This window comes from Drosophila bipectinata, chromosome XL (genome assembly GCF_030179905.1).
Source record: "Drosophila bipectinata strain 14024-0381.07 chromosome XL, DbipHiC1v2, whole genome shotgun sequence".
Classification (NCBI taxonomy): Eukaryota; Metazoa; Arthropoda; class Insecta; order Diptera; family Drosophilidae; genus Drosophila; species Drosophila bipectinata.
In genome coordinates this window covers 9,790,947-9,802,385 of record NC_091734.1, presented here as the reverse complement: position 1 = coordinate 9,802,385, position 11,439 = coordinate 9,790,947, and the positions used below count along the sequence as shown (strand labels likewise).

At 42.7% G+C, this 11,439-nt stretch overlaps 2 protein-coding genes across 3 annotated transcripts; both read right to left on the bottom strand.

The window, feature by feature from the left end:
* Nucleotides 1-1,716: 1,716 nt before the first annotated feature.
* Nucleotides 1,717-4,885, bottom strand: et (eye transformer). The gene is made up of 2 exons (XM_070281601.1): nt 3,618-4,885; nt 1,717-3,560 (listed from the first exon to the last, which is right to left on the bottom strand). The coding sequence occupies exons 1-2, from the start codon at nt 4,718-4,720 to the stop codon at nt 1,847-1,849; spliced, it is 2,817 nt and encodes a 938-aa protein (XP_070137702.1). The 5' UTR covers nt 4,721-4,885; the 3' UTR covers nt 1,717-1,846.
* Nucleotides 4,886-6,062: 1,177 nt separating this feature from the next.
* Nucleotides 6,063-11,042, bottom strand: Zw (glucose-6-phosphate 1-dehydrogenase Zw). Of its 2 annotated transcripts, none has more exons than XM_043210000.2 (4): nt 10,904-11,042; nt 7,649-7,908; nt 7,377-7,594; nt 6,063-7,319 (listed from the first exon to the last, which is right to left on the bottom strand). In XM_043210000.2, the coding sequence occupies exons 1-4, from the start codon at nt 10,920-10,922 to the stop codon at nt 6,242-6,244; spliced, it is 1,575 nt and encodes a 524-aa protein (XP_043065935.1). In that variant the 5' UTR covers nt 10,923-11,042; the 3' UTR covers nt 6,063-6,241. The 2 variants fall into 2 exon arrangements, with proteins under 2 accessions (XP_043065935.1, XP_017088133.2); XM_017232644.3 differs by lacking the exon at nt 10,904-11,042 and adding an exon at nt 8,117-8,463.
* Nucleotides 11,043-11,439: the final 397 nt, after the last annotated feature.

Genomic DNA, 11,439 nt, shown 5'->3' with positions numbered 1-11,439 from the left:
ATTATGTTCCAAGGATCGGCCAATTATATATGATATTTGCGATATATGTATATATACGATTTTACCTCCAAGGGTATATAATCTTAGGTTCCGCCCGAATTAAGCTTAACTTTCTTTTTAAAGATAAAAGTTTGGGACTTTTTTTTTAATATGTATTGTATTCTATAAGGATCGGGCAACTATATCCGACATATGCGATATATACACGATCTTAGTCGCAAATATATATCCGATCTTTAGCCCCACCTGAAGTTAGCTTCCCTTTTCTTGTTAGAAAAGTTATATTTTATTTTAGAGAATAAGTATTTTATAGAATTAGGAAACCAAATCTTCCAGAGGAAATCCCGAAGAAAAGACGTTATCTATTTGAATTGAACTTTCCGAGTGTTTTGCAATTTCCGAGAAACCAACATCCCCAAAAAAACCTCCAGAAAACAATGATAATGAAATTCTTGGAAGTAAAGTACTAAAGATCAATATTTTTCTTAAACCTTGCCCCCATCCGGAAATTACAAAAAAAGATGCCGATGTTCAAAAACTTTAGAGACGCATATGTATATGTATTTAATACTTTTTTGGGGGATGTGGAAAGTATTTAGTAAGTAAAATTAATATTCTCTATATGATAATAAAGTCTTTATTAAAAATTAGTCAAAAAAAACCTAAAATTCCACCTAAAAAAACCATTTAACTCTAAAAAAATGTCGACAAACATAAGTCTTCCGTTTCTTATAAAAATTAGAAAAATTCCTGGAAGTTAATCGAAAATTATGGAATATACGAAAGCTACAAAAACATAGTCCACCGATTTAACTTAAATTTGGGCATAGTTTGGTATTACGAAAGTTGATTCCCTTATTTTTATAAAAGAATATATTTATTTTCTGGGCTGTGAGAAACATTTATTTTTTGCATACATACATTTTTATAATATACATTTTTTAATCTGTTGAAAAAAACGTTTTTTTTAATACATGTTCTATTAATAAGCTTATATATACATATGTACATACATACATGGATTTGGATTACAAAATGTCACGACGATAAGGGCACTACTGTATATGTTTGTATACAGACTTTCAGAATATTTTTTTTACTCCGTAAGCATGCTGTTTAAATTTTAAAATTACATATAAAGGAGACTACATTTAGAATCAAGACAGTCTTGAACATCACCTGTCTAGTTTTGATACCCAGTTCCGCGAGTGTGGGTACACTTTTCCAACTAATCGTCGGGGTATTCAGGACCTTTGGAAAGGATGGCTCACGATGACCCTGTAGAAGGACCTCCAAGGTAAACACATCGGTCAGGCCTTCAAGATAAGTCCTTTAAGAGGATTTTTAAATATTTTGAAAAACCGATACATTTGAAAGTATTTTTAGTGAAGATCATATCAATTTTTTAAACGATTTGAAAACGGAATACCATTTATGAATCAGAACATTAAGAGATAAAAAATATCCAAAAATATCCTAAAATAAAATGTTGGTCCTATTTTAGGCGAAAGTTAGAAACAAATTATAAACTTTTCATCCTAATTGTTGTAATTTTTGTAGATATAATTATCTATATCTTTAAAAAATGTATCTATAGCTTTAAAAAAATTCAAAAAACAGAGGAGAGAGATTTAAAAAACCCGTAAGATTTAAAAAAAAAATCAAAACATCATAAACCCTTTTTTTTTTAGTTTTGTTTTATTTTTAAAATTAAATCGAATAACTTAAAATAACATAACATTTTGAGCTAAATAATACAATTTAAATTTAAAAAAATAATTCATTAAGAAAGTACTTTCACATATTATACAAATAATATTTACAAGGATACTAGGCAGAATGTCCTTTAGGGGTTATAGGGGCAATATCCAATGTCGTTCCTAGGTGGATCTTGGTTCTGTACAGTTCTCATTTCAAGGTATGGACTGGTCAGTGGAGGTGGCAGTGATGGTGCCCGTTCCGGTGGAGCGAGAACATAACTGGGCTCCGGCAAGGAATTCGTAAGAGTCCGTGGGCCTCGTAATATCGTGTCCATCGATAAATAACTATTATTAGGTGGGTGGTGGGAGGATGGTGGGAGGACATAACCGTTATTCGAATCTAGGGTGGATTTCCATAATGGCAATTGTGGTGCTCGTGAAAGTGACGGTAGTGGTGGGAGAACGTAGCCGTTGGTTGATTCTAGTGGGGAGTTCAATAGTCGCCATCGAGGAGCTTGTGACAGTGCCGGTGGTGGTGGGAGAACGTAGCCGATATTCGAATCTGGCGAAGAATTCCATAATGGCAATTGTGGTGGTCGTGATAGTCCCGGTGGTGGTGGGAGAGCGTAACTTGAATCTAACAGGGACCTCGATGGTGGTGGTGGGAGGACGTAACCGATATTTAAATCTAACAAGGAGCTCGATGGTGGTGGTGGGAGGACGTAACCGATATTTGAATCTAACAAGGATCTCTGTGGTGGTGGGAGAACGTAACCCATACTCGAATCTAGCAAGGACCTCTGTGGTGGTGGGAGGACGTAACCGATATTTGAATCTAGAATGGACGACTTCGATGGTGGTGGTGGGTCACGACCGATACTCGATTCTGGCGAAGAATTGAATGTATCCCGCGATACATAAGTATCATTTGTGCTTATGGATCCCACGGATGGTGGGGTAAGGTAACCGTTATTGGGTAATAGCATGTCCTGGGATTCGTAATTATAATTGGTTACAAGCACGGATGGTGGGCTAACGAAACCTTGGCTCGACTCTGGCAAGAAATCCATTGATTCTGCGTCCTGCGATACATATGCATCATTGGTTACTATCAAGGTTGCATTTCGGAGCCTCCTCTGCAGCTTGGAAATGTCGTTTTGCGGCTTTGGCAGGGATTTCGATGGTAAATCCTTCAGCGACTTACCCGGCACTAGATCTGAAAGATCTAAGATTCTTTTTTTGTCTTCGGAGTCAGAGGCCGAATTCTCCTTGTTTTTTTCTGCAATATAGATGTTTTGCAGGTATTCTGGCAATACCACTTCGATGTCCATTTGTTTTTGGATCTCCCTGTAAGCGGCTGTGGCGGGCACAATGGAGACAGCAAAGATTATGAGGACAACTATGGCCACGATGGTGGGACCTGATTGAAGGATGCTGTCGTCTGGATCGCCTAGCCAGACCATGCCTCCGGTGGAATTGTTACCGTAATTGGCCGACACGGCCACCTTTTTCAGTTCCTTCGACTGGAACTCGTAGCTGTTCCCATCGACAGAGTGCCATTCAATCGGATAACTATCGTTGCAGATCTGATCTTTATTCAAGGACGGGAAACACCAGTATACCATGTAGCCGGTCAGATGGTTGGTATCTTCTGGCTCATCCCACCTCAAGGTGGTGTTTTCCCAGCGAAGTTTCCGGGGCTGGTGCTCCTCGGCGTAGGATAGTGTGGGCACTGCCAGCCGCATGGCTTGCTCGGACGATCCATTGGCATTGTGGCTAACTATTTGGATGCTGGCTCTCCAGGATAGATGCCAGTGATCGAAGCTGGCGGAGATGTTGCTCAACAGCTTGGTAGCATTTCTATAAATCGGATATAGTTTTTAGAGTTTAAGAGTCCGGATTATAAGGATTACTCACCTTTTGTCGTCCAACGTCACCAAATACGTCATGTTGACGCCGTTGTACTCCGTTTCATTAATCCGCAGCCAGAAGACCTGAAGTCTCTGAGTTTTGGGAGAGTACGAGAAGCCGTTGGGCACCATCTCGGGCGGACGGGCCGGTGGTATGCCCAGGGTGGTGAAGTTGATCGGGGGATGCGGCTCCGACCAGGGACCGCTCGGCTTTATACGTCGCTTGAGCGTCACCTCGTAGTTCTGGTTGCCCCAGATGGGTGTCGGAAAGCAAAACTCCAGATAGATTCGATCCCGCTGATACGGGTCATCCAGCGTATAATACTCGGGCTGTAGGTTTGGATTCGATGGATTCAGATGGACGTGCCATTCAATTTTGTTGGTGCTATTCGTGGTGGAGGCCCGCCAGAAGATGCACGTGTGGTTCACTTTTGTGGTTACATTGGTCAATGTACCCCACTGGAGCACTTCAATCTCCTTGCCATAACGTGAAAAGCTCTGATTGTAAAGAACTTCATTATTGTCGTTGTAGGTGTCCAGGAAGAGCAGATACTCTGTTTTAAACTTTCCCACTTCCAAGCTGCTGCAACGCAACCGGCTGGTGTTGTTCTGTCGCTGGCACGGCACAGACTTTTTGTGCTCTTGGAGGTACCTTAAACGGTAATTGGTTTGGCTCCAGGCATCTTCCGGATCCGGTTGATCGAAGACGCAACTAATGTTGGTGTCGATTAAACGGCACTCGATCTTCTCCGTATCCACCTTCATCCGCACGACTACTTCTTTGCAATCCAACAGCAACTTACTTTCTAATCTCCCCGAATAGCACTTCAATTCGTTCCAGCCGACCGTGGCGTTTCTAACGGTTCCAAGGACCTGGCCATAGGTATCATTAACCGGATCCATTTCCTCATCGTCAACCCATAGAGATAGATCTGCCCTGGGGCAAATGCAGGATACGTTGTAGTCCTTTCCCGCCATCAGTATGTCATTACTGAGCTCCATTTTGCAAACTCCATCACCGACTACGTTCATGATCCTAATCTTGATCAGCAGCACCAGCAGAAGGCAGCTGCTCAGCTTCTTAATCAGCTGGGATTGCATCAGCATCATGGCTAAGATCGGCTTATGATCAGCTTAATCCCTATTCCTGAGTCGCGTACCAGTGAAGGTCAGAGAGCCCTCGACACACTGAACCGATCCGTATGAGATGAATAACGAAACCGTACTGCTTTAGAGGAAACTGAAAGCCCAGATCATCGCGAGCGTTATCAGCATTGTGGAATTGCCCCCAGCCCCCCTTCTCCCCTAAAGCGCCACTCTAGGAGCCCCAAAGCAGTCTTATCACCTCAATATTTAAAACGGAGCTTTATGAATCGGATGATTAACATGGAATATCATTATTATAATATAAAAAAATTATTCTTATTCTAAAATATGTCAAGCTGGGCTTAAGGATCCTGCCACAAGAGTCATCCGTTTGGGATGATGAACGAGAGCGCACTGAGATCTCTCTCCTCCTCCGACCCAGCACTATGGAATCAACAAACACTATTCTTGGCATTATCATTAAAACGAAAAAGCTTTTTTTTGTTGTCAACCGCCCACAAAAAAACAAAAATAAAAGAATATATTGAAAATTTTTAAATTTTTTTTTTATTTTTGGTTCTCTATTTTTGGTTCTAGGCACACAATAAATATGTATTTCCAAACCTTATTTTTGATTCAAGATCCGATCTAGAGATTCGATCAAATTGGATAAGAAACAATCTTTCTTCTAAGAAAGAGAAGTATCTTTCATTTTCAGAAAAATGAAAATTGCACAAAAAATGCCCAAAAGTGCACTTTAAGACTAAAATCATTTAAAAAAAGAACAAAACAATTGTAAATATTGTGCTATTAAATTATATTATAAATATTATAAAATATTCGGGTGAATCTTGTCTTTTTTCTCTATTTAAAGTTTAGATTTCACTTTTAAATTTGTCTTTTGAAGTGCTACCCAAATAGTATTATATACCTAATTATATACTATATACCCAAAATACACCCAATAAAAACAGTTTTTAAAATATTTTAAATTTAAATCCTCGTAATTAATCCTCGTCCCCAAGCTTTTATCTTCAAAAATACCAAAGTTGGTATTTTTACCAAATGGAATCCATAGGAATTCTCAATTCTCCAACTCCAAAAACATCACAGTTATAGCATTTCGGATCAATCAGTTATATGGAAGCTATAGGATATAGTCGGCCGATCCCTGCTCTTCCGACTTGTATAAACTGCGTGAAAAGCTATATATAGCTTATATATTCTCAGGAGGTGATCCTGATCCAGAATATACATACATATACACTTTATAGGGTCGGAGATGTATCCTTCGCTGCGTAACACCCTCTGAGTTGGTATAATAATGATATATATATATATAAGAAGTAAAAAATAAGCACCTTAATTAAATTCTAGATCGTATATTTAAAAAAAAACATTCTTGTACAACCCGTATTAAATTAAAAATAACCAAAAAAGTACATAATTAAAATATGTATGTGTAAGGACAGAGAGAAGGAGTATCCAAAGTTTTATCCTGTGCGTGTGCTCTGTGTGCGCCGAAAGCCCAACCGAAGGCCATCCCTAAAGATTGGAGGTGTTCGGCCTGCCGCCGTGCCACTTGTACGATCCGGAGTACTTGAAGTTGTTCTGTTCGCACTTGACGTCGGCCTGCTTGGGGCCGCGGGAGCCATACTGATAGGTAATGGGCTGGATGCGCTCCCGCTCGATCTGATGCAGAATGGGTGTGAAGATGCGCCACGCCTCGCGCAGCTCGTCAGAGCGGACGAAGTGCATCTGGGAGCCGCAGAAGACGTCGAGGATGAGACGCTCGTAGGCGTCGGGCAGGTAGGAGTCCTTGTACCGATGCTCGTAGGTAAGATCCAGCTCCGTCTCCTCGATATCGAAGGTGATGCCCGGGCTCTTGGTCATCATCTTGAAGTACAGCGCCTCGCCCGGTTGGACGCGGATGACCAGCTCGTTGCGCTTCGTGCTGCCCTCGAAGATGTCGCCGGGCACATCCTGGTACTGGATGCGTACCTCGGCCTTGCGCTCGTTCAGCGCCTTGCCACAGCGCAGGATGAAGGGCACGCCCTGCCAGCGCTCGTTGTTGATCTTCAGCACTCCGAGGGCGTAGGTGGGCGTATTGGAGTCATTGTTCACGGTGGGATCGTCCAAATAGCCGTTCCGGGCGTCGTCGGTGGTGCCCGCGGGATTGCCCACGTACTGGCCCAGCACCATGTCGTCCAAGGTCAAGGTCTCGATGCTCTTCAGCACCTTCACTTTCTCGTCACGAATATCGTCCGGGTGACAGCTGACCGGCTTCTCCATGGCCACCAGGGAGAGGATCTGCAGCAGATGGTTCTGCATCACGTCCCGAATGATGCCGAACTCGTCAAAGTAGCCGCCGCGTCCCTGGGTGCCGAAGGGCTCCTTGAAGGTGATCAGCACCGAGGCGATGTTCTCCCGGTTCCAGGTCGAGCTGAGGATCTTGTTGGCGAAGCGGATGGTCATCAGATTCTGCACCATCTCCTTGCCCAGATAGTGGTCGATGCGGTACAGCTGCTCCTCGTGGAAGAGCTTGGCCAGGTGATCGCTCAGCGCCAGCGAGGAGGCATCATCCCGTCCGAAGGGCTTCTCGATGATGACGCGGTTCCAGCCGCTGCAATAAAAACCAGACGTGAGTACTGATTCCATTCCTGGACTGACCCTCACTTACCATACAGACATGCAGATCTGCTTGATGTTGACAGTCACCTCCTCGAAGACACTGGGGGGCAGGGCCAGGTAGAAGATGCGGTTCGCCCGGTTCTTGTTCTCCATGAGCTCCAGCTGCTGGTTGAGGAGCTCGAAGCCGGTGCGTCCATCATAGCTGCCAGCTACGTACTCGTTGAGGGCCCAGAACTCCTTGTACTTGGTCTCCTCGTGGGGTTGGACCTTCAAGAGCGAATCATTAGCTTCAGTTGGACACGGACTAGACTACCAACTCACCTTCATGTACTGGCGGCAGTTCTCTTCGATCTGGTCGACGCTTAGCTTGGAGCGGGCATAGCCGCAGAACTTGGTGGGCTTGGGCAGGAGATCGTCCCGGTAGAGCCACCACAGCGTCGGGTAGATCTTCTTCTTGGCCAGGTCACCCGACGCTCCGAAGATGACGAACGTGTGCGGGATCTTGCCATCGAAGTGAGTCCCCTCGCAGGCCATGCTGGAGGACTTGAGTGATTTGATAATGACGTCCAGGGTGGAGTGATCTGAGGATGAGGGCATAGGGTTAAGAGATGTAGAATTCTTGCAGATTCTCATTCCCGTTTTGAAGAAGGGGTTTCAAGATTCAAATCCCTTTAAAATAATATAGAACCTTGGACGTTTCCAGATCGTTCCAGACCTCATCGTAACCAGCGGTTCTGGAGGCGAATATCTTGACCATGACCCATGCCCTTGGAGCCACTGGGAACTCACCGAGTGCCTCGAGGAAAGTGAGCACCTATGGTCTTCGGGTGACCTTATTTAAAGGCGGGACACGGTGCCGAATTTTAGAGCAGAGACCCAACCGGAAGATAAGCACTCGATAAGGCCGTTCGATCCGTTGTCTAATCGTAACTGGACGAGAATGACTGGACAACTATCCGCTTGGGGGGGGGGCACCCGTCAGAGGTCACCTCCGAATCTCCGTTGCGAGACTCTGGAGGGGTGGTGGATCGGAAATCAGAGACCAGAGCAGAGACCAGAGCAGACCAGGTGGGGCCAGGTGCGGAAGCTCAGCTCGCGGCAGGTGCGCGAGTGTATCTTTCGATGCGGTTGCACAAAGCGAATAAACTGCTGCGCTGTGCTTGACTTTGAAAAGGTGTAAGCGACGCTGTCGACGCAGACGCTAACGCCAACAGCGAAGTCAACGTCAACGCCAGCGTCGGCACAAAGTGCACACGCCATATAAATACCATATATATCCGAATCTGGGCTTCGGCTAGGCGGCAGATGCCACAGCCTCAGTTGAGTTCCCGATCTCGAATAGAAGGGAAGACGCTCCAGCCTCCGTCTCCAGGGCTGGTGGGCGGTCATAGGAGAAAGATCTGTTGGAGAACAGCTTGTTATTCCCCAGAAGTAGCATACTTTTGGGCTGCTTTGTATTGGAAATACAAGAAATCGGTTTAAATTCAAAAAACCATTAATACTTTTAAGATTAAAATTACCAATCGCAGAGGTATTGTTAATATTCTTATTTTTTATTAATCATAAAATAATAAATAAGAACCATCTAGAAAGTATACTCTATAAGTTGGTTCTACATTTTCGAAATATGATGTATTTCTTATCGAAAAATAGAAAACCATTAGGGATTAAAGTGGTTTTGTAAACTTTTGAAAGTCATGGTTACTTTTAAAAATAAAAAAAAACCTTTAAAATCTATATAAATACCTGCTGTGCATAATAAGAACCATTTTACTTTCTTAAAGCAGTTGGGGCTAAACTAATAGACTTCCTATAAGCTGATCCTATAATCTTAGAGGACAAATATCTACACACTCATAAAATATTACAAAAAAATTGAAAGTAAAATGAAAGTAATTTAAGATTTAAATTCAATAACCCTGAAAACCAACAAAGTGCAAAATTCAAGTTGATCTGCGTGGGCATCACGCGAGTCTACAAAATTTCAGTTTCTATCTGAGATTAGAAAGACACGAAGCTATATTCAAGTGATTATATAGAAAATAATATATATATTTATATACTTTCAAGACCGAAACAGTATTTTCTTAAACTTGAAATATATTTCCAAGAAATTAATAAAAAGACTTTAAAATAATACATATATTTTTGTAGGTTACAAAATTTTTATAGGCTTAAAATCTCTTTACAAGTCCTTCCAATCTATGGTTCTTAGATCAGTTCTCCATAGTTCCAATCCATAGTTCTTAGATCAATTCTTAGTCTTCTAAGGTTAGGTAGGTTTTTAATATTTTTAATATTGTTGGAATGGTAAAGTTTTTAAAAAAGCATGATCTATAAAACTTTTATGATTCTACTTGGTAACGGTATTTATTTTCAAAAACAAAGGATTTATATTTTTTTTAAATACTTCTAGATAAAATTCCCCAACTAAATCCTATTTCACAAATATATAAAATCAATTAAAACAACCTTCACCTTCTGAGAAGGTATATTTGAAGGTCGAAGATAACTTCAACTGCAAAATACTTCATAAATGTATATATTATATGATGTTCTTCAACTGACCTATGTATATCATTTATAAAGGGTATTAACCTAAAAAACATATATTCTAAAGTTAAAATATTTGTACTATATATTTATATTATCTTTAAGTATACCAATTCTTCAGAAGCTTCAAAATAATTGATTATTTTATTCAATTTTTCAAAGGCATTATAAAAGTTATATTTTTCAATATTAATATTTGAAGATAAAATATTTTGAAATCTATAATAATTTTTCTCTATTTTTTAGCTTCAAAGAGTTGGTTTAATTTTTTTTCTCAGTGTATTAGTGAGTCAGCTTTCGTGGCTGACCGACTGGCTGGCTCCTTCGATCGTGAGTCAGGCCAACAATTGCGGCCAAATCGCTTCTGACATTGACCAGACGAAGGCATTGGGGCAAGGAGAGCCGGACCCTGAGCCAGGCCGAGATCATAGCCAAGGTTCAAGAGAAAGAGTCGCAAGAGAGTCGGAAGAGAGGAAAGGTTTAACCATATACTGAACATATGTACATATATATGTGAAATTTCGTAATAAATTAGCCGAGAAGTGAGCGGATTAGCCAGTTTTCGAAAGGCCTGCTCCACTGGGCGGCTAATTATTATTCACGTGTAGAATGTACTCGACTCCCAATGTCATTGCCACGGCCGCTTATGTTCTCACTTCGTCCGGAAGGTTATTGCTGGCCTAGCTTGGCCTGGCCTGGCCTGGTCTTCTAATCTTAAATGGTGAGTGGGTGCTCTTAACAACAATACCAATAACAACAATGAGAATATTACGGTAAAAACAACAACTCGACGTCATCGGTAGATAATTTGGGGGGAGTGAGAGCGAAGCGGAAGATTGAACAGCTTCTGATAAGACAGTCCAGAGCAGAGCTGAGCAGAGCCCGCCCGACCGGCCGATTTTGTAGGTGACCCCAGGCGAAGAGCGCGTTTGAAGGGCGCCACCACCTGACGGGACAGTGATCGCTAGGAGTATGCGCACAGCCATCCCTAATATCCATGGCCCCCGTCCCGCCATTACTTACCCTCTTGCGGTGTTGCCATTGTGGAGCTGGTTGGAGCTGCCCGTTAGACGTCGATTGAAGAAAAAAACACACAAGAAACCGTAAAAAAAAAACAAAATCAAAGCTTTCGGCCCGCTTTTTGACAATTAACCCACTGTTGCGTTGGTTTTCGACGATTTCACAAGCCTAACTGGCTGGCTGGAGACGGTGTTTATTTGCTCGACTGCCGGATGTCTAAAAGCCACTGATGGATGATGGACTGATGGTAGACGATGGACGCGTGCGTGATGGCTACGGCTACGGCTGTGCTAGTTATGTTGTGGATTCAGTGGTCAGCGGAGTTGCGGATTCACGAAATTGCGATGGACTTGGTGTGGCCCTCGGAGCACAGAGTAATGGAGCCAAGCGCGATCGTTCCCTGACTGCGCCAGGCCGAGCACACAAAGCGTGCATGAAGCATTGGGGCGATGGAGCGTTGGAGCGATGGAGCGGCGGCGGCACTGCCAATGGCAACAACAGAAACGACGCTTTGTAACCGACGGCGGCGATCGGCCAGG